At 43.0% G+C, this 23,326-nt stretch overlaps 1 protein-coding gene across 5 annotated transcripts in view; it reads left to right on the top strand.

The window, feature by feature from the left end:
- The window catches only part of gsk3ba (glycogen synthase kinase 3 beta, genome duplicate a), a 154,172-nt gene that overhangs the window by 83,042 nt on the left and 47,804 nt on the right, over nt 1-23,326 (top strand). For 4 of the 5 annotated variants that reach the window (XM_069888495.1, XM_069888498.1, XM_069888496.1 and 1 more), the window contains one exon: nt 17,700-17,795. The exons of the other annotated variant lie outside the window; for it this stretch is intronic. In XM_069888495.1, the coding sequence (XP_069744596.1) occupies nt 17,700-17,795 (96 nt within the window). The remainder of the gene's footprint in view (nt 1-17,699; nt 17,796-23,326) is intronic. 5 annotated transcript variants of the gene reach the window in all.

Raw genomic sequence — 23,326 nt, 5'->3', positions numbered from 1 at the left:
AAGTTTCAGGAATTACTTGATTAAAGTGAACTTTACATAATTAAAGATTACAATACTGATCTTTTTGCAAATTACATTTTGCACTGTCTTTTGTCTTTTTAACTGTATTCTTAATGCAGGTTTATTTTGGCATTGTAAGAGTGAGTCTCAATATGGCGGAAAATTTGTATATCCCCATGGGTGCTGGATCATGGGGATTTTACTGTACTTTGCACCAGAGCCACATCTCTACAAAGGGAGACATTGAAAATGAAATTTTCTACTTGCTTTAATATACCAATGTGGCTTTAGCACTGGTTATCTTTGTAGGATCCTCCAAATGAATTGAGAAAGTGAGCAAATCAACAGGCCAGTCTCATGAGCAATGAGACCCTCGTTGCACTTGTCCACTACATTTGACAGGTCAGGTTATTCACATGTCCAACAGCAAACTACAAAATGCTATTCAAAATACTTTTGTTGGAAAAGATGATCAGATGGACTGAGGAGAAGATTCAAGCATGTACTCAAAGCCTCCTTGAAGAAATATGCCATTTCCCTCAGACTCAAGGGAATCTTGGGGCCCCAACTGACCCAAAGAGGAATTTGGAATGTTGAGAAATCTGAGTATTGGTGCATGACGAGTCCCTGTGTAAGGAGTTAACTGTCCACAAAGGGATGTCGATGTGTAAATGTCTGTGTACAACCTACACCAGCAGCAAAAGAAATTCATCAAGACGATGGTATCTTCCAAACAATTTTTATTAATAACTATTAAAAATATAAAATCTTATTTAACCCTTAATCTCACTATGCGCAAATGAATGTGTGTGCGTGGCAGATCCCAAACCATTACAGCTCAGGCACAATTCTGAAAAGTCCATTTTAAAGTTTAGTCTTAGAAAACTGTCATGTTGAAATTGAGAGTCTTTAAACTATTGTTCAAAAGTAATTATGAAGTCGGTAAGACACCAAGTTATCAGACTTCTCAAAACTCACAAATTCTTGTAGAGTTCCTTTTTAGAGAAATGTTTCATGAAACAAATGATTTTTCACAAATTCCCCTCTCTTGCATGGTGGTTACGGAACTTGTGATTTACACAATGATTTCAAAAACTTGACCAAAGGTTAAACGAAGTGACTAATACAAATGGACACAGCATAACTGAGCTCTCTTGACAGAGACAGTGGAAGTGGCCCTTTTCTTCGAAGCCACTGATTTTGTGCTCTTTCCCTATCAAAGGGAGAACATACAACAGTACCTTTCTCACTGCAGGTTACTGCATCTCTGATTTCAGAATATTAAGGATGCTTTCTTGAAGTGTCCAAGTCATATGACATTACCTTTTTCTCAATTTGAAGTTTTATTTCTTCAAAGGTACGAGTTAATGAACAGATGGTCTCCAGCTTGTTTACACAGGCCAACAAACAAATGGCTGCTTATTTGACCAAGTTTCTCTTTAGCAAACATTCATTGTTTTCAAACTTTCAATAGAACAATCCAATTTGCTTTTATGACTGTGCCATCTTCAGCCAAGCAGTCTCCAAAAGACATCTCTTTCTGCTAATGCAAATGTGTGATCTATCTTAGTGTACAGTGTCCCTGTTTCCAAACCCACAAAGTCTTCACTAAAAATATAATATTTCATACCATAAATATTAATAATAGTATAATTCTGTAACAGTCTAGCAAATGAATAAAGAGAAAGTGCTAAGTTTTGAACAGAAAATAAGTATTTAACTAAATGTTGAGTGGTTTCAGATCCCTAAGATGCTGAAGAATTTGGTTCACAAAATGCTTATCTGCAGATTCAGTAATAATTAGGAAAAACTAAGCAAGTGTGGTCATTTATCATGATGGGAAGAAAGTGCTTCATTTCTATGGGGCAGTGGTAGGGCCACATCTGGAATACTGTGCATAGTATTGGTCTCCTTGTTTAATGAAGTGCATTAAATGCATTGTAAACAGTTTAGGGAAGACTTACTGGACTAATATGTGAAATGGAGAACTTTGCATCTTTGTGAAAAGTTGAATGGACTAAGCTTTTATCCATTACAGTTTAGAAAAGTGAGAGATGATTGAAATGTTTAAGATCATAGCAGGATGAACAGAAGAGGACAGTATAGGTGTCTTGATGCCGGATCTTTGCTTCGCGGCTGGCATCAAACATGGATAAAATTTTAAACTTGACCTATTTCAGGGCTGCTCCAACGCCACTTGTATGCGGAGCAGTGCCTCAGTGCGTTGTCTGGATCTGCTGTAGATGGGGCAACTGTTGCTGTGGTGCCTCCTATTATACATGCGCAGTAGAGCAATGGCCATCTCACCTACTTATAATCCCCCACACAGCTGGAACGTTTGTGTTTCCCAGAATGGTTCCAGCTGTGTGGGGGATTATGGGTCAGGTTGATTGCCATTGCTCTGTCATGCATTGAGCTGCTGGTGCTGATGAGCAGCCCCGAAGGCCGCAGCGGCCCAGTGATGTGCCCGAAGCCAGAGCAGCCAGTGGGACTGTCACAACCCGGCCCGGCTGCTCCCTGCCATGACAGGGTCATGGAGGGATGAGTGAGTGGGGGAGAGAAGTGAATTGGGTCACAGGCTGACCGTGTCATGACCCCGCCCCCTAGCCATCCGCTGTAAGCGGATGTACCTTTATGCAGTGAGGTGGTGCACACTACTCAGCCTCTAGCACTAACGTGGAGAGGGATCGGAGTCGCCACCTTGCAGCTGCTCACGGACCATTTATGAAGGAAAGTTTTCTGACGTGAGGGCGGAGAATTTCCGCCTTTACGTTTGGATTTTTTGCTTTATGAAAGATTCAAGATTCAATTTATTGTCAGTAATAAAACAGCATCCTATTATATGAAATTCCCTTTTGCCTGCTGCAAGGCAGATAGATTTGCCACCAGCAGGAATTGCCTAGGTGCCCCTCTACTATCTCTCTTACACACCTCCAATCACACACACACACACACACACACACACACACACACACACACACACACACACACACACTATGAATATTTGGGGAGAATTGATAAGATTTAGAGCAGGTCACATACATACACACAATTTAAAACAGATCTTATTTGAAAGACTGAAGAAATACTGAAGATCTCTGGAGAATGTAAGCATCTTTCACAAGTAGGTGTTCATTGAACTGACGGCATAAAATGAATGACCATTGGAACTGGAGACACAATAGCTAGTGGAAGCTCTTTTCAAGGGTTTTGCCAGAGTGCACAGAAAGGTTACTCCTGGATTGTTTACCTAAGATAACAACTTGAGAGAAGAAAAACTCCTGTTGTTTGCTGAAGAAGGTGGGGGGGTTTTCAAGACATGAGTCACATGCTGTCTTTGGAGCAGTTAGAAAAGAGAGAGAGTTAACAGTTCAGTCAATAAGTCTGTGTGTGGGACACTGACAAGTAACTGAAAAGTACAATCCAGGAAAAACTGTTTGAAACTGATGAAAGCAAGTTCCAGAGCAGTAGATGGCTGGAAGTGCTATCTGTCTGATGTTTCTCTTGAAATAGAAGAAAGAATGGAACTCTGTGGTCGCTTGAAGAAAGAGGATACCATCTAGAAGACCCTGATGGGGCAAGTTTCATCAGCGAGGGGTTTTGGGATCCTTTGGGCTAGTAACAGCACATAAGGCAGGTTGAAATACATCTCGAAATGTAGGTTGAAAAGGGCATTGTGTTTGATCTTTAGTGAGAATCTTGAACTAGAGGTTACGATTAACAAACAAAAGCTCGATGATTTGTCATGAGTTTTTTTTCCTGACAGTTGTTTTAAAACTTTCTTCCTCAAAGGTTTCTGGATACAGAATCTTTGAATGTTTTCAAAATTACAGTTAAATCAGCCATCATATGTGGTGCTGTAGGTTTGAGGGGTTAAATGGCTGCTCTTGCTGTTCAGTCGTGTTTAGATGTACTCGTCATTGATCTATTGACTGATGTCATTATGATTGATGGTGACAAGGATGGAATTATTCCATTATGTAGTAAGCAGATTAAATGAACAAGCATGCTTCATATGCAGACATGTCTTGGATGCGCATCCTTTACTATGACACATAACTGGATTATTGTAGGTAGAGAAAACTGCCTTTAAGTGACTTAATGATTAATTTTCAGTTCCTTTGCTGGACAATAGGACAACTGAATTTATTTTTACTTCAGGTTTATATTAAGATTTATTGTTTCATTGTGCCATTCATGGGCCACTTAGGATGATCCAAGTTGTTTAATGACAATCCGAGAAGTTTTGAGTTGTTATTGAAAATGTAGTGTGTTCCAGTATGCAGCAATTAACATAACTCAAAACAGATTATTCTTCTTTTGAAATAGTGCCTCCAGTATTTGGTATTCTCTTGAGCTGTTAAGGTTTCTGGATTAAATTATGAAGAAAACGTGCAAATTTGGGTTGAATTTCATTAATTGTTGGAGGATGGTGAAAAGGGGTGTGTTTAAATCACGGTGATTTGGACAGGTCAATCAAGGGAAAAAATAGTATTTTCTCTGGTAGAGAAATTCTGAACTTGGAAGTTCTTTTGCTTGGCTTCGCGGACGAAGATTTATGGAGGGGGTAAATGTCCACGTCGATGCGGGACAGGCAGACACGGTTGCAGGGGAAATTTTGTTGGTTGGGGTTGGGTGTTGGGTTTTCCTCCTTTGTCTTTTGTCAGTGAGGTGGGCTCTGCGGTCTTCTTCAAAGGAGGTTGCTGCCCACCGAACTGTGAGGCGCCAAGATGCACGGTTTGAGGCGAGATCAGCCCACTGGCGGTGGTCAATGGGGCAGGCACCAAGAGATTTCTTTAGGCAGTCCTTGTACCTCTTCTTTGGTGCACCTTAGATAATGTAACTTCACCTGAAATGTAAGAACTCTTTTCCAAAGAGGCCTTGAATACCAAGTCAATTGAAAATTTGTCCTTGACTACTTGTGTTTATTTCTTCACCTCTCTTTATATTAGAAGTTAAATAAATTTAGACATGCAGCACCGTAACAGGCCATTTTGGCCCACAAGTCCATGCTGCCCAATTAACGTACACTCCCAGTACGTTTCAAACGGTGGGAGGAAACCGAGCCCTCGGAAAAAAACCCGTGCAGTCACGGGGAGAGCGTAAAATCTCCTTACAGAAGGCATTGGACGTTGTTGAGTGAAACATGAAAGTCTGCAAATGCTGTGATTGTAGTAAAAACCCACCAATATGTTGAAGGAACTCGGCTGGTCTTTTCAGCATCTATAGGAGACAAAGATCTATCACCGACATTTTGGGCTGAGCCCTTCTTCAAAGAATAAGCAGAATAAGCCAAAAGACTTTGAGATTTCCTACTCCTGGCTTATTCTTTGAAGAAGGGCTCAGGCCCGAAATGTCAGCAATATATCTTTGTCTCCTATAATCACTGAAAAGACTGGCTGAGTTCTTCCAGTATTTTGATGTGTTTTTACATTGGTGGTACTGTTGGTCTGTATAATTATGGTCTCATTTTATTTTGTTAACAGTATTCTTTTGTGATTAGATTAGATATCTTTACTAAATCAGATTGAACTTTTTTAAAAAAAAGTAGAACACTTGCTTGTCATTTGAAACAACTGAAACTTTTCTCACAAGGTAATAAAATGAACTGCATCATCTTCCCATTTACAATTGTCCTGTGCTGCTCCCAATATGACATATTGAGCCCAATTCTCCACCTGAGCACTTCTCAGAATATTCTGTTTTACTTTTTTCTATGTATTCAGTTTGAAGCTGTTCATCTGCAATATTTTCTAAGCATGCTGAGTGTGAGAAGTTTTTTTTGTTTTCAGTTGAACTTGTTCATTCTGATATGAACTTTAAAATATCAATTGAAATGGTGTTTAAAAAGATGTGATTTACTTAAAATCATTTTGGAAGATGATTAAGAATCTTAATAAATTTGTTTTTAAAGTTGAAATAACTTGTTAATAAATATCTACTAATACTGAGTTTTTTGAGTTCATATTTAAAGGGTTGGTAGTTGGTAGTTTACTTCAGAGTTTGTATATGTTAAAGATAATTTGTGTAGATGTTTGGATTATGCTATAGAATTTTCTGGTGGGAGTTCTCAGTCTTTGGGAGCTTTATGGCAATGGAGTTGGGTCTCATTAGATCCAGCAGTTTGTAACGTGGTATGTCTGCTCTCTGCACTGTAGCAGCAGCATTCTCTGATTCTATAGCACAGATATTTTGACAGATGGAACTACATATTCCTCTGTTATATATTGTAAGTAGCAGCTGCTGGGACTTTCATTCAAAGCCTTGTCCAATGTAACCAAGGGAATTTGAATAGGCACATTTGAAATTTGTATAGAATCTCTCAATGTCCGGTAAAGAGAACAAGATACGACAGATTTTGGAGCAATAAACTGATGGAAGAACTCAGCAGGTCAAGCGTATCCATGAAAGCATGTTGATATTTTGGGTTAAGGTCCAGTGATAGAACTGAGAATATGAGTGATGTTGGTTATATAAGAGTGCTGGGGAAGGGTAGGAGAGGGTATGTTGATAGATGCAATCAATTTGAGGAAAGGAGGGGTTCACAAATGAAGGGCAGATGAAGCCAGGTAGGGTTAGGATTAGAGAGAAAAAGTTGACATTTCTGTGTGATTTTTCATCAGAACTAAGAAGTTGAGAATAATTAAAGTTGCAGAGAAGGGTAGGATGGTCAGACGATAAAAGGGAAGGACTATTATGAGATAAAGGATGAACAAGAATGAACAATAAAAAGAGATGTTTGAGTGTTATAAAGGCAAGTGTATTAAGAAAGGTATGTTTGGAAATGGTTATAAATAGATGAATTTGGAAATTGCTAGATAGTTAAACAAAAACTAATGATGATCTGAAACTGTTGAATTCAATGTTGAGTTCTGAAAACTACTTTATCCAGTCAAAAGATGAAATGCTGTTTATAGAGTTCATGTTGATTCCTTTTGCAACAGTATGGTAATCCTAAGAGAGAAATAGAGTTCAGAATGGCAGTGGAATGGAGAGAGTTCAAATCATAAAGTTTGTCAACCCTTACTCTTTGCAAATTTCATTAGCCTCAACTTAATTCTGATGAAAAGTTCAACAGTTATCTCTCTAACCCTAAACCCTGCTTGCTTCATCTGCCTATCACTTCTGACCAACCCCACCCCCATCCATTTCCAATCTGATTGCGTCTTTTAAACTACCACGTCCTCTCCTTAAGAATCTGGTTGGGTGGTGCCAGAATAACAATTTTACTCAATGTACCGAGTCCGAGGGGTTTATTGTTAATACTAGAAAGGGAGGCCAAGGGGCCACGCCTGTCTGGATTGATGGGTTAGAGGTGGAGAGAATTAGTCTTCAAGTTCCTGGGAGTCCGTTTTTTCGAAGTGCTCTTCTGGAGACATTGCATCAAGGCAAAAAAGACCTGCTGGAGGAATTCAGCAGGTCTTACTTTGGTAGTAAAAATGTATAACTGAGCCTCCCCTTCAGTGTATGAGTAAAATGCAGACAGAGGCCTGAATTAAAAGGCTGAGGAGAAGGGAAAAATAGGCAAGGGGAGGAGTAGACTCCTACACTGCAAGAGTGAGACCACCTGAAAATTGTAGAAACACTACCTCATAATCTGTCTTGGCATCCTCCAACTGGATAGCATTAGCATAATTTTTTTTCTTCCATTATTTCCCCCCCCCCCCCATATCTTTGTCTCCTTTCCTCTAGCTGTTTCTCTCTCTCTTCCCTTTTCTCTCCATCTCCTTTCTCCCAGCTCTGCTTTCTCAGAGCCAAAAGCAAGACCTGCTGATTCTTCCAGCATTTCTGTGTTTTTACTACAATCACAGCATCTGTAGTCTTTTGTGTTTCACTCCAGTGGATCAAGGCAAACATGAAGAAGGAACATCAATGCCTATACTTTCCTGGAAGTCCTAGGGGATATGACATGTCGTAGAATAATCTATCAAACCTCTTCAGATACACTGTAGAAAGTATACTGAATGATTGCGTCACATCCTGGTTTGGTAATTCATGTGCTCAGGAAAGCATTAGGTAGCAAACAGCCAGGTCCATTGCATGATCTTATCTCCCATTGATGACTTCTATGTGAGGCACTCCCTCAAGTAGGCACCCAATATCATCAAGGACCCTGGTCAAAATGCCTTCTCACTGTTGCTTTCAAATAAAAGGTACAGAAGTGTGAAGACCAGCTCCTGCAGTTTCAAGAACAATCTCTTCATAATTGACTGCTCCAACATCACAAAAAACTTTGAAGTATTGTAATGCCTCCTTTTCTTTCTTGCACTATGGTAACTATGAATATAGAAAATTGAAAACTTGCCGCAGTGGTGCACCAACATTGTCACTCAGTATCAGTGCCTTGTCACTCAGTATCATCAAAACTAAGGAATTCCGTTCCCTTCAGGAAGGGAAAGCTAGAGGTATACAATCCATTGATAATTGGGGGATCAGAGGTGGAGAGGATGGATAAATTTAAGTTCTTGGGTGTCACTATCTATGAGGATCTTTCCTGGACCTGACATGCTAATGGCATCATGAAGAAAGCATGTCAGTGCCTCTACTTCCTCAGGAATTTGCAGAGGTTTTGTATGATTCCAGAAACCCTGGCAAAATTCTACAGATGTGGTGGAAAGTGCAGATTGGCTGCATTAAGGTCTGGCATCGGGACACCAATACTCCTGAGCATAACGCCCTGAAAAAGATAGTGGACATTATGACAGAGTATTTAGAGGTGTTTTGGGAAGGAATTGTTAGAGTAGGTTGCACACAAACTTGAAAGCATAGAATATTTGCAGGATTTTTGCAGAGTGCTTTTTGCAAAAAGAGCAACAAAGTTGCAGCATTCAGTTTGCCTGGGAGAGCATGTGATTTTTGTCGGCAGACAGAACAGTTTTGCTCTTAGAGAGGGTGTGAAACAAGAGAAAGGAGACAAAATCAGTTCCAGAAGGACAAAGCTGGCAAACTTTGGAAGACTGCCTGGTCAAAGGGGAAGACTTGCTATCTGAAAGCTGACCTGAAAGAAGGAGGATCATGTGGAGAACCCTGAAGGGGACTTGTTTCGTCAGCAAGACCGATTAAACAGGAATTGGGTGTGGATGTCCTGGAACAAAAAGAAATCTCTCTGAAGACCAACAAGAACCCTACTGAGTGGTAACCATTTGCCTGTTAAGCACCAAAGAATGGTGAAGTTTGTTGATGCTAAAATCCGTGCACAGTACAAGAATTGCCTGCAACCTGTGAGATTGGACTGTGATCTAAAGAGCTTTTCTAATCTTAAATACAGATTGCACACACCTGTGCTTAGTATTAGAGGGGGGATTAAGTGGGTTAAGTTCTTCTTTGGCTTGGCTTCGCGGACGAAGATTTATGGAGGGGGGTAAATGTCCACATCAGCTGCAGGCTCGTTTGTGGCTGACAAGTCCGATGCGGGACAGGCAGACGCGGTTGCAGGGGAAAATTGGTTGGTTGGGTGTTGGGTTTTTCCTCTTTTGTCAGTGAGGAGGGCTCTGCGGTCTTCTTCAAAGGAGGTTGCTGCCCGCTGAACTGTAAGGCGCCAAGATGTACGGTTTGAGGCGATATCAGCCCACTGGCGGTGGTCAATGTGGCAGGCACCAAGAGATTTCTTTAGGCAGTCCTTGTACCTCTTCTTTGGTGCACCTCTGTCACGGTGGCCAGTGGAGAGCTCGCCATATAACAGGATCTTGGGAAGGTGATGGTCCTCCATTCTGGAGACGTGACCCACCCAGCGCAGCTGGATCTTCAGCAGCGTGGACTCGATGCTGTCGGCCTCTGCCATCTCGAGTACTTCGATGTTAGGGATGAAGTCGCTCCAATGAATGTTGAGGATGGAGCAGAGACGACGCTGGTGGAAGCGTTCTAGGAGCCGTAGGTGATGCCGGTAGAGGACCCATGATTCGGAGCCGAACAGGAGTGTGGGTATGACAACGGCTCTGTATACGCTTATCTTTGTGAGGTTTTTCAGTTGGTTGTTTTTCCAGATTCTTTTGTGTAGTCTTCCAAAGGCACTATTTGCCTTGGCGAGTCTGTTGTCTATCTCGTTGTCGATCCTTGCATCCGATGAAATGGTGCAGCTGAGATAGGTAAACTGGTTGACCTTTTTGAGTTTTGTGTGCCCGAGGGAGATGTGGGGGGGCTGGTAGTCATGGTGGGGAGCTGGCTGATGGAGGACCTCAGTTTTCTTCAGGCTGACTTCCAGGCCAAACATTTTGGCAGTTTCCGCAAAACAGGACGTCAAGCGCTGAAGAGCTGGCTCTGAATGGGCAACTAAAACGGCATCGTCTGCAAAGAGTAGTTCACGGACAAGTTTCTCTTGTGTCTTGGTGTGAGCTTGCAGGCGCCTCAGATTGAAGAGACTGCCATCCGTGCCAACCCGGATGTAAACAGCGTCTTCATTGTTGAGGTCTTTCATGGCTTGGTTCAGCATCATGCTGAAGATTGAAAAGAGGGTTGGTGCGAGAACGCAGCCTTGCTTCACGCCATTGTTAATGGAGAAGGGTTCAGAGAGCTCATTGCTGTATCTGACCCGACCTTGTTGGTTTTCGTGCATTTGGATAACCATGTTGAGGAACTTTGGGGGGCATCCGATGCGCTCTAGTATTTGCCAAAGCCCTTTCCTGCCCACGATGTCGAAGGCTTTGGTGAGGTCAACAAAGGTGATGTAGAGTCCTTTGTTTTGTTCCCTGCACTTTTCTTGGAGCTGTCTGAGGGCAAAGACCATGTCAGTAGTTCCTCTGTTTGCGCGAAAGCCGCACTGTGATTCTGGGAGAATATTCTCGGCGACACTAGGTATTATTCTATTTAGGAGAATCCTAGCGAAGATTTTGCCTGCAATGGAGAGCAGCGTGATTCCCCTGTAGTTTGAGCAGTCTGATTTCTCGCCTTTGTTTTTGTACAGGGCGATGATGATGGCATCACGAAGGTCCTGAGGCAGTTTTCCTTGGTCCCAACAAAGCTTGAAAAACTCATGCAGTTTGACATGCAGAGTTTTGCCGCCAGCCTTCCAGACCTCTGGGGGGATTCCATCCATACCTGCTGCTTTGCCACTTTTCAGTTGTTCAATTGCCTTATATGTCTCATCCCGGGTGAGGACCTCATCCAGCTCTAGCCTTAGGGGCTGTTGAGGGAGCTGGAGCAGGGCGGAATCTTGGACTGAGTGGTTGGCACTGAAAAGAGATTGGAAGTGTTCTGACCATCGGTTGAGGAGGAGATCTTGTCGCTGAGGAGGACTTTGCCGTCTGAGCTGCGCAGCGGGCTTTGGACTTGGGGTGAGGGGCCGTACACAGCCTTTAGAGCCTCGTAAAAACCCCTGAAGTCGCCAATGTCCGTGCTGATTTGGGTTCGTTTGGCGAGGCTAGTCCACCACTCATTTTGGATCTCCCGGAATTTGCGCTGAACATGGCTGCATGCGCGACGGAAGCCTTGTTTCTTCTCTGGACAGGACGGCTTTGTAAGGTGAGTTTGGTGGGCAGCTCGCTTCTTTGCCAGCAGCTCCTGGATTTCCTGGCTGTTATCGTCGAACCAGTCCTTGTTTTTCCTGGAGGAGAAGCCCAGTACCTCTTCAGTGGATTGCAGTATGGTAGTCTTCAGCTGATCCCAGAGGGTTTCAGGGGACGAGTCCGTGAGGTGGATTGCATCCTCGAGCTTTGCTTTGAGGTTTGCCTGGAAGTTTCCTCTCACTTCGTCTGACTGCAGGTTTCCAACATTGAACCTCTTTCTGGGGGCTTTACTGTTCCTGGGCTTTGGCTTGAAGTGAAGGTTGAGCTTGTAGCGAACCAGCCGGTGGTCAGTGTGGCATTCCACACTGGGCATGACCCTGGTGTGGAGCACATCTCGTTTGTCTCTTTCTCGCACCAGGACGTAGTCTAGGAGGTGCCAGTGTTTGCATCGGGGATGCATCCAGGTAGTCTTCAGGCTGTCCCTCTGCTGAAAAAGGGTGCTTGTAATGGCAAGCCGCTGTTCTGCGCAGAGCTCCAACAGGAGGTGCCCATTGTCGTTGCACTTGCCGACACCATGCTTGCCCAGGATTCCTGGCCAGGTTTCTGAGTCTTTGCCGACGCGAGCGTTGAAGTCGCCAAGGATGACAACCTTGTCGGCTGTGGGGGTGCGTTGAATGAGGTTGCGCAGGTCAGTGTAGAACTTGTCCTTTTCTGCTGGTTCCACCTGGAGGGTTGGAGCATAGACATTGATGAGGGTGATGTGATGCTTGTTTTGAAGGGGGAGTCGCATGGACATGATCCGGTCCGAGTGTCCTGTCAGGAGGTTTTTGAGTTTGGAGGTAATGGAGTTCTTGACCATGAGGCCTACACCAGATAGGCGTCGTTTATCCAAAGGCTTGCCAGACCAGTAGAGTGTGTAGCCCGTGCCACGTTCTTGGAGGCTGCCTACATCTGCCAAGCGGACTTCACTGAGAGCGTCTATGTCGATGTCAAGTCTGAGGAGTTCATGTGCAATGAGGGCAGACCGACGTTCAGGTCGGTGTCTGTCAGCCTTGTCTAGCATGGTTCTGATGTTCCAGCATGCTAGCGAGTTTGTGAGCATCTTTTGAGGGGGAGGCCGTGGACCTGTCCTCGGGCCTGCGCAAAGGAGCTTTTAGGTGGAGTCCAGTGCGCGCAGTACTGGCCCCACCCTTTACACCCATGGTTGGTGTGCCGTGGCCAAGCAAGCTGGGACGTGGCAGCGAGGTCCTTGGGTCGTAGGTTTTATATCGGAGTGGCCTTCTCCTATGCAGGTTTCTTACTTGGGCTGGAGGGGTCTTCCTCTCCTCCTAGGTCGGTCCATACTGTCCGGACCAGGGTCGAGGCCGCCGCTGCTTTCCCTGTGCCCGGACCGGGGCTGCCACCTCCAACTTTCTGCCCGGACCGGGGCCTCCGTCTGCCTCACTCGACCGAGGCTGGGGCCGCCGCCTCCCCTTTGCTCTTGCCCGGTTCGGGGCCGCCGCCGCCGCCTACCCTCTGCCCGGACCGGGGCCGAGGCCGCCGCTGCTTTCCCTGTGCCCGGACCGGGGCCGCCGCCTCCAACTTTCTGCCCGGACTGGGGCCTCCGCCTGCCTCACTCGACCGAGGCCGGGGCCACCACCTCCCCTTTGCTCTTGCCCGGATCGGGGCCGCCACCACCTACCCTCTGCCCGGACCAGGGCCGAGGCCGCCGCTGCTTTTCCTGTGCCCGGACCGGGGCCGCCACCGCCTACCCTCTGCCCGGACCTATTTTCTTGTTCAAATATAATTTAAAAAAACTCCTTTTGTTTAAGTATCCCTTTGTGTTGTGGGGCATATCTATTGCTGCTGGTGTTTCTGGTCCTCTGGACTCCGTGACAACACAGCCTAGAACATCATGGGCAAAACCTTCCCTACCATGTGAGAACATCTGGAGGAAACGCTAACCTCGGAGAGCAGCAGCAATCATCAAAGACTCGCACCACCCAGCACACGCTCTATTCTTGCTGCTGCCATCAGGAAAGAGGTCTCGGTGCCACAAGAGTCACACGACCAGGTTCAGGAACAGCTGTTCCCCCTCCACCATCAGACCCTCAACAAACTCAATCAGGGACTCATTTAAGGACTTGTGCACTTTATTGATTTTCCTAATTCTCTGTGTATTGCACAGTCAAGTTGTTTACATTCATTACCTGTTTACAGTTTTTGTTTACCTGTATACACTATGTAGTTATTTTATACTACCTGCCTCACCTGCAGAAAAAAGTTGTGTGTGATGTCATGTATGTACTCTGACAATAAATCTGAAATCTTATTATTTTTAAAGATATTTTAATTACTTTTGTATTTATTTCATTTTAATGTAATGTAGTTATTTTTATAATGTACATGTTTGCCCATAGCATGGAAAAAACTGTGTATGTATATTGTACAATATATATTTGACTCATTGTTAATATCAAAAGGTTCCAGTACAAGCTACTTGTTTCTGTTTTCTGTTCAAGTTGTACAATCACACCAAGTATTTGTTGTATGTCATACTCAATGAATATTCCAACTTGAGCCTTAAGTTCTTTGAGTTTGAATGTTATTCTCAACAGAGCCACCAACAGTAACTTGATTTTATTTTGCTTTGATACTTGGCAGGAAATGAATCATCCATGAACTTGGTTTCTTAATCTGAGTCAGGCTATTCAAAAACAATCTTGCCTATTTGATATTGAATAAAGCTTCTAACCACATACCTTCCCCACCCCTCCTTGATATAGTTTAGTCCTGGCAAGGTACAAGAAGTACAACCAAACCACAAAATACAACACACAGAATTTATTAGTTATGCTAGCGGGAATGTGCAGTAATTAGGGTTGGGTAGACAAGGTCACCTCCCTAATACTGTTGAACCTCATTCAAAGTACAAGGTTAGAGTACAATATTGAAGGCATTTTGCTGCATTTGATTAAGTAACCATTCCTTTGAGGGGATTGTTTCAAGCTGAGTTGTTACAGTCAGTGTTTGCTTATTTCTAAAGACAGGAAAATGGTTACCATTGAATTGTCTTTCTATAATTAAAAGATATGGAATCGTGGCAGACATGATAAAAAGGGTCCTTTAAGAGAGTGTTACTCTGGCTTACCTATCTCGGCTGCACCATTTCATCGGATGCAAGGATCGACATAGAGATGGACAACAGACTCGCCAAGGCAAATAGCGCCTTTGGAAGACTACACAAAAGAGTCTGGAAAAACAACCAACTGAAAAACCTCACAAAGATTAGCGTATACAGAGCCGTTGTCATACCCACACTCCTGTTTGGCTCCGAATCATGGGTCCTCTACCGGCATCACCTACAGTTCCTAGAACGCTTCCACCAGCGTTGTCTCCGCTCCATCCTCAACATTGGAGCGCCTTCATCCCTAACGTCGAAGTACTCGAGATGGCAGAGGTCGACAGCATCGAATCCACGCTGCTGAAGATCCAACTGTGCTGGGTAGGTCATGGCTTCAGAATGGAGGACCATCGCCTTCCCAAGATTATGTTATATGGCGAGCTCTCCACTGGCCACCGTGATAGAGGTGCACCAAAGAATCGGTACAAGGACTGCCTAAAGAAATCTCTTGGTGCCTGCCACATTGACCACCGCCAGTGGGCTGATCTCGCCTCAAACTGTGCATCTTGGCGCCTCACAGTTCGGCGGGCAGCAACCTCCTCTGAAGAAGACCGCAGAGCCCACCTCACTGACAAAAGACAAAGGAGGAAAAACCCAACACCCAACCCACCAATTTTCCCTTGCAACCGCTGCAACCGTGTCTGCCTGTCCTGCATCGGACTTGTCAGACACAAACGAGCCTGCAGCTGACGTGGACATTACCCCTCCATAAATCTTCGTCCGCGAAGCCAAGCCAAAGTCTGGCTTTTGGACATGTAAATGTTGCTTCCCCAGTGATCTCCATATTCATTATTTTGAACCAAGTTAGTTGAATTCCAGACGCTGAAGCAAAGCCATCTTGGTCTGTTCTGCAGGCTTTTGATGTTTCCACATTTTGTTTGACAAGCTTGTGGTGCCGTTGCGTTATTGTGTAGAGGACCAGGAGATAGCTTTATGGAAGAGGTGATAATGGATAGTTGTCTGGAATATTGACCTGTCTGTGTGAGGTGAGTGTCCCAATCCCCATTTCTTAGTAATTCACAGCAATTATTTAAAAGTCTACTCAATAATACGGTTATAATAACATCTTAGTTCTTATACACAACACATTCATTTCATTACATTGTCAACCAATACCAGATCCTGACCGCATCAAAGGATTTGGTTTGGAAACATGAATGCGCAGAAGGCTGCAGAGAGAGGTAAACTGAGCCAAGACCATTACTGACACCAATCTCCCATCCATTATTAACATCCAGCGTTAAGAACAGCATTTTTTTTCAATGGCTATCCAACTCTTGATCCTCCACATACTATCCTTACCATAAACTGCTCCCTGTCCCTGTAAGAATTCTATTCCATTCTCTCAATTCCATCACATATGCACCCAGAACAAAGACTTCCATGCCAGATCATCATAGATGTTCTCCTTCAAACAATGTGACTTTCCCTCTACCACCATCAACTCTGCCCCCCACATGCAACAAGGATAGGATTCCTCATGTCGTCACCTACCTCCACATCCAACACATCCCCCTCTGCCATTTCCACCACCTATTACATGATCCCACCACTAGACATATATTCTCTCCTCCCTCCCTACCAATCGTCCCCATGGTACCTATCTCTACAACCGCAGGAGATGTTCCAATTGCACCAAAACCTTCTCGCCACCATTCGGAACCCCATTTAGTCCTTCCAAGTGAAATAACATTTCACTCATGAACCTGCAAGGGTCATCTACTGCATCCGGTTCTCCTTTACATCAGAGAGACTGGGTGCAGACTGGGAGATCGCTTTGTGTGGAGCACCTCAGCTCTTTCTGACACAATAGCCACCAATTTCAATTGCTGACGTGCACTTCCAGACTGAGATTACCCGCAAATTGGAGGAACAGCACCTCATCTTCTGGCTGGGTATCCTTCAACCAGATTACATTAATATCAACCTCTGGCTTTCGTTAACCCCACCCCCCACCCATTTCTGCCCCTATAGCCTTCTCTCTCTCTCTCTCTTCTCTCCTCCTCTCTTCCCCCCCCCCCCCCCCCCCGTCTCCTTTTGCACAGACATACTCCATCATCACTTCTCCCCTTAGCATATCCAATGAACACCTAATCTTCGCCTGGATTCCTCCCCCACTCAGTACTGTCTGTTTTCTGAGATTTCCTGGGTTTTGTTTTTGCTCATTCTGCTTATTCCTTGAAGAAGGGCTCAGGCCTGAAACGTTGGCAATATATTTCTAGCCCCTCTCACATTGCCAAATAACATTAGTTGAACTGGATAATTTGGTGGGTATTTAGCGGGTCACCAAGCAGTGTGAATGCTCCCAACTGGACTGGCGGGGGCGGGGGTGGGGGGGGGGTAAAAATCAATTGGATTCTGTTACTTGATAGTGGGTTGTGTCAGAGCCTGGCCGAGTTAACTCGGAGGTAACGTTAGTGGCTTTGTGTGCACATTAGTCTGGTAGTTAATATCAGTACAGTTATATTTCACAGGACGGCTGGTGGAGCTGTCACAGAACAGCTGGTGGGGCTAACAGCATGTACCTGTGCTTTAAATAATCTCAAGATTACTTATAATACCTAATACAATGTAAATGCTTGGTAAATAGTTATTACTCTTGTTTAGGGAATAATGACAAGCTGGTTTGTGGATTTGTCCTCAGTTTGAACAGTGAAGCCCACTACAGTAGATTTTCTCATGGTCTTTTATACATTAAATGCGTTTGTAATTTATTCCCCTATGATTTCACTGCCCTGCAAGTGCGTAATATGTCACTTGGAATGTCACCACTGGAGGTTGCCTGCCCCCCCCCCCCCCCCCTTAGATCTACGATATCCACATGAACCAGGGAATTCATGGCTCATCCAGTACTGCAACATGGGTCATTTAGTGGCCTATTTAGTAGGTTGTCAGCATGAAAGGGGCTTTTGTCTCCTCTGGACCTGAAAGACTGGCTAGGTTCTTCCAGCATTTCATTGTGCTTTCATTAAAAGATCTGGCTGCACTACTGAAATGTCACTTTTTTTCTTGTACTAATGTTAACTGAATATTTATCTATTATTTAACATTTATTGTCTCTTTTTACACAATTGTTGATGTATCTTGCATATCAGTTTGGCAGCAGCAAGAAGAATTTTGGTGGATCTGTGCATTGTACTTGTGCATCTGACAATGAATCGTCATCATTGCGTTCTTATTTCAACATGGAGGTCAGTCATTTCCATCCAACAAGAGCTTGTTCCCTGTTGAAGCTTTCATCCATGCTTTTGTTGAATTCACTTTCTCCACGTTCTCTTGGTTAGTCAAGATCTTCCTCTCAAAATTAAGCTAAATATCCAAAACTCTTACATATACAGGAGCTCCCATACTCACAGTGGTTCAACTTATGATTTTCCGAAGTTTCGATGGTACAATACCGTGACTGTCGTTATTTACTTTTATGTAATAAAATAAAGTCAGGTCATCGTAAGCATTGTTGATTTTTCCAATAAACATTTTATTGTAGCCTCCTTGTTTTTTTTTATATTTTAAAGTTTTTCCATACATCCAGTAATTAAAATTCATATAATTATTACCAGTTCCAAAAGAAATTAAAATTATATATTTGATGGTATTCACCCCTACCCCAAAAACCCCTTAACCCCCTCCCTCAGAACAGATAATATAAAAGCTATAATATAGCTATATAAGTATAGACAATAAATTTTTAGGATTGCACAAAGATGGCGTCTAACACACATATATAAAAGTTCTTAATTACAATTCAGAGGAGAATCTTACAGGTCTAGAAGCATAGAGTGGACGTTATTACAAATTAAATCCTAATATTTGGGTATGTGGGTACCAAATTTTCAAAAACAGCATACTTATTTCTCAAGCTAAATATAATTTTTTTCCAAAGGAATACAACTTTGAATTTCTGCATGCCATCTTGGCATACCTAAAAATATATCAGATTTTCAAATGACTGCAATGCATTTCCTCACCACTGCTAATGCTAATTTAACAAATTCCAATTGGTGTATTGATAGTTTTAATTTACATCTCATTCCTTTGATATTTTTTAATAAAATAAACTTGGCAAAAAAAAAAACCAATCCCTGTAACTTGTTCCAAAAAAATTTCGTAAGACTGCCCAAAAGAGACAAGACCAAGTTGAATGCAAGAAAGTTCCTACATGTTTATCACACCTAAAACATTGATCTGGTAAATCTGATTTAAATCTATTCAATTTTTGTGGTGCAAGATATGTAAGTAAAATATGACTAATCTATATCTTACATTAATAGTATTGGTCATACAATCCCTCCATAAATCTGCTCATGTTTGTTCATTAATTACAGCATGTAGATCTGTTTCCCATCTTTGACTGGAGTTATGAATTTCTTGTTTGGGAGTTCCTACTTGTCATAAAGAATATATCATAGAAATAAACTTTTTAACAATTACTCTCCTATTAACTTCTAATTCAGTACAACTAGGCAACAACATGGTTGATCCTAACTTATCCCTCAAATATGCTCTTAATTGAAAATCGCAAAAAAGGGTGTTATGAGTTGTACCATATGTATTTCTTAATTGCTCAAATGACATTAATTGACCCCTTTCGTAATAATCTTCAACATTTATAATCCCCTTACAAAATTAATTATTCAAAAATTGATTATCCTTTGAAAAAAGATGTGAGGATTTTGAATCAAAGGCATTTTAGGTGATGTAGACCCTCTTACACTAATCTCATCATTTATTTTATTGTAGCCTCTTTGGTCAATCACTTTTACTTCAGTCGGAAAGCTTGTAGGGACCGATACAGCGCTCTCAGGAGAGAGCGGAGCAGCGGGATCAGTGTGGAAATTGATGCAGCGCAGTCAGGGGAGGGCTGGGCAGCGGGATCAGTGTTGAGAGTAGGGCAGTGGCATCAGTGTGGGGACTAATACAGTGCTGTTGGGGAAGAGCTGGGAAGTGGGATTAGTGTTGGTAATGATAATGGGCTGTGGGGAGAGAGTGGGCCAGTGGGATCGGTAGGGGAACTGAAAAAACCCTGTCGGGAGAGAGCGGGGCACAGTGACCAGTGATGGGAATGATAAAGGGCTGTGGGCAGAAGGATCAGTGTGGGGACTGATATGCTGTTGGTAGAGAACAGGGCAGTGGGATCAGTTTGGGGACTGATACAGCGGTGTCGGTGTTATACAAGGTATGCCTGTAATCTTTTTTGACTTACAATGGGTTTGTTGGAATGTAACCCCATCACAAGTAGAGGAGTACCTGTATAAACATCTAAGTTGCAGATCAAATTCAGGATAACAGGGAGACTAAATTATTACGTCCAATTTTAATACCCACCAATATTAGTTTGCCAGAGCTAATAGGATAAGGCACAGGAAATATGAATTATTAATGGGATTCTTTTGGTTTTATTAATAGTTTTTTTTGACAATTTTAAATTGGCCTTTCCATTTTACCCATTTAACCAGTATCCATCCTGGCTCCTGTTCTCAACATTTTAGTTTAGATAAGAGAATATATTGTCAGTCAGAACGTGTCATGTAGTTTTTAGTAAATGCCATGCAAATGTATTATGAATATTTTTTAAGATGCAATTTGTCTCAAATTAAAGTTCTAGATTTAAGGTTAGCAGTTCTGCACCAAATTGCTGTCATTTTACTTGGGCCTAAACCTGCTGAAATATTTCATCTGACAAATTTGTGGAGTTCGGGCAGTGGGATGCAAACTTGCTGGTAGACTCCATCACATAGATTAGGACATCTGTTTATGGATTATATGCAGAGTTAATCCTGAAGTAGAATCTGTTGTGTCCATCCATTTTACTGGAGATTTTATGACTAGAGATGAAAAGCAAATTAGATTCCTAATTATGATAGTTGTGGCTGGATTATATTATGGGCCATCCCAGTGCCAACAAAATGTCAAATGCTGATCGTTAACCTTTCTTTTATTTTCAATTATTTTAATTTGCTAGTGCATTTTCTAGAATAGTGTAGCTTTTGATTCTAAATGTTTCTCCTTGATGGAAACTTTATTTTCAAGATACTATATTTTTAAGAATATAATTGTGGGCATTAACCAACTGCGTATATTTTCAAATTGTTTCCAAAGGTCATTAAATCTACTATATATCTAACATTTTTGTTACTGTGCGCTTACTAATCTATTTGATGGAAACAAATGTTGAATTTTTATTGATCCATATACTAAAATACAGTGAAACATTTTTTCATGCTATTCAGGCAAGTCAACCCATACTTAAAAATAGCAAGTTGTGATGTAGAAAAATGAAAATGCAGAGTGTAGTGTAACAAAATCTGGAAGTGGAAGTCTTTTTGAAATGAAGAAAAAGAGAATGTGATATATGATACAACTGTGGAAAGTGTTGTCTATATTCAGCTCCTGAAGGACTATGTTGAGGCACTGGAGAAAACAAGAGTTTTCTGGACAGGACCACAGTGAGATTGTAATACCAAATATACTGGAAGAGAAAAGGAGACAACAATGAGGAAGGGATGGATACTTGGAGTACAGAAGACCGCAGGGGATATATCTCTTGAAACCAAGTTCACCCTCTTAGAAGTCGTTGGGACAGAAGACACTGCCAGTTTGATAGGCGGACAGGTCTGCGAATCAAAAATTGGTGTTGAAGCAAAGTTGAGGATTCAGAAATCAGACAGTGCCATGGTAGTGGGGGACTCCATTGTGAGAGTTACAGAAAGGGATTTCTGTGGCCACAGGCAGGATTTAAGGACCAATTACAGGGCATCCTCAAGGGTGAAGGTGAACAGTCGGAACTGGTAGTGCATGTTAGCACAAATGACACCAGGAAGAAGAGGAAAGAAATTCTGCAGAGTTACTTTAGAGAATTTAGAAAAAAGCTGAAAAGCAGGACCTCCAGGGTGATCATCTCTGGTTTGCTTCCAGTTTGTTGTGTTGGTGAAAGTCTCTTTGGCTCTGCTTCGCGGACGAAGATTTATGGAGTGGTAATGTCCACGTCAGCTGCAGGCTCGTTTGTGGCTGACAAGTCCGATGCTGGACAGGCAGACACGGTTACAGCGGTTGCAAGGGAAAATTGGTTGGTTGGGGTTGGGTGTTGGGTTTTTCCTCCTTTGTCTTTTGTTGGTGAGGTGGGCTCTGCGGTCTTCTTCAAAGGAGGTTGCTGCCCGCCGAACTGTGAGGCGCCAAGATGCACAGTTTGAGGCGAGATCAGCCCACTGGCGGTGGTCAATGGGGCAGGCACCAAGAGATTTCTTTAGGCAGTCCTTGTACTGCTTCTTTGGTGCACCTCTGTCTCAGTGGCCAGTGGAGAGCTCGCCATATAACACGATCTTGGGAAGGCGATGGTCCTCCATTCTGGAGACGTGACCTGCCCAGTGCAGTTGGATCTTCAGCAGCGTGGATTCAATGCTGTCGGCCTCTGCCATCTCGAGTACTTTGATGTTAGGGATGAAGTCGCTCCAATGAATGTTGAGGATGGAGCGGAGACAACGCTGGTGGAAGCGTTCTAGGAGTCATAGGTGATGCCGGTAGAGGACCCATGATTCGGAGCCGAACAGGAGTGTGGGAATGACAACGGCTCTGTATACGCTAATCTTTGTGAGGTTTTTCAGTTGGTTGTTTTTCCAGACTCTTTTGTGTAAAGTAGGAACAGGGAGATAGGGCATCTGAATGTGTGGCTGAGGAGCTGGTGCGGGAAGTAGAGATTTAGCTTCCACTGGGATCCACTGGGATCTGTTTTGGGGTACAAAAGAGACGGGTTGTCCCTGAACAGGCAGGGGACCAAAATTCTGGCAGGCAGGTTTGCCACTGCTACACAGGTGTATTTAAACTAAGTAGTGGAGGGGAGAAGATGAACTTGAAATATAAGGATGGAGTTAAAGGGAAAGAGAATAAGAAAAGTTAAGAAAGACAATAGAATTATCAGGGCAGAAAGCTCAGGAAGGGATCGGAGAGAATGCCCAAGTGCAATAGGAATCGATATGAAAGGGGAGGGGAGTAATGGTTTAAAAGTATTATAAATGAATGCATAAAGTATAACAAAGTGTTGAGCTTGAGGCACATTTGGAAATTGGCAAGTATCATGTTGTAGGAATAACAGACTTGGCTGCAAGAGGACCAAGGTTGGGAAATGAATATTCAAAGTTATACATCCTATCGAAAGGATAGACAGGTGGGCAGATGCGATGAGGTGGCTCTGTTTGTGAGGAATGAAATTCAGCCCCTTGCGAGGGGTGACGTAGAATCAGGAGATGTAGAGTCAGAATGGACAGAACTGAGAATTTGTAAGGGCAATAAGACCCTAATGGGAGTTATCTACAGGCCCCCAAACAGTAGACTGGATATAGGGTGAAAGTTGAATCAAGAGTTAAAATTGGCATGTTGTAAAGGTAATGCTATGGTTGTTAAAGGAGATTTCAACATGCAGGTAGACTGGGAAAATCAGGGTGGTAACATGATCGGTCCAAGTTAGCATGGATTTACGAAGGGTACATCATGCTTGACTAATATTCTGGAATTTTTTGAGGATGTAACTATGAAAATGGACAAGGGAGAGCCAGTGGTTGTAGGGTACCTGGACTTTGATAAGGTCCCACAAAGGAGATTGGTGGGTAAAATTAGAGCACATTGTATTAGGAATAGGGTAGAAAATTGGTTGGTAGACAGGAAACAAAGAGTAGGAATTGACAAGACCCTTTCAGAATGGTAGGCAGTGACTTGTGGGGTACCGCAA

Source organism: Narcine bancroftii, chromosome 7 (assembly GCF_036971445.1).
Source record: "Narcine bancroftii isolate sNarBan1 chromosome 7, sNarBan1.hap1, whole genome shotgun sequence".
NCBI classification, from domain to species: Eukaryota; Metazoa; Chordata; class Chondrichthyes; order Torpediniformes; family Narcinidae; genus Narcine; species Narcine bancroftii.
The sequence above is the reverse complement of the archived record's forward strand: the minus strand, read 5'-3'. Positions and strand labels throughout refer to the sequence as shown.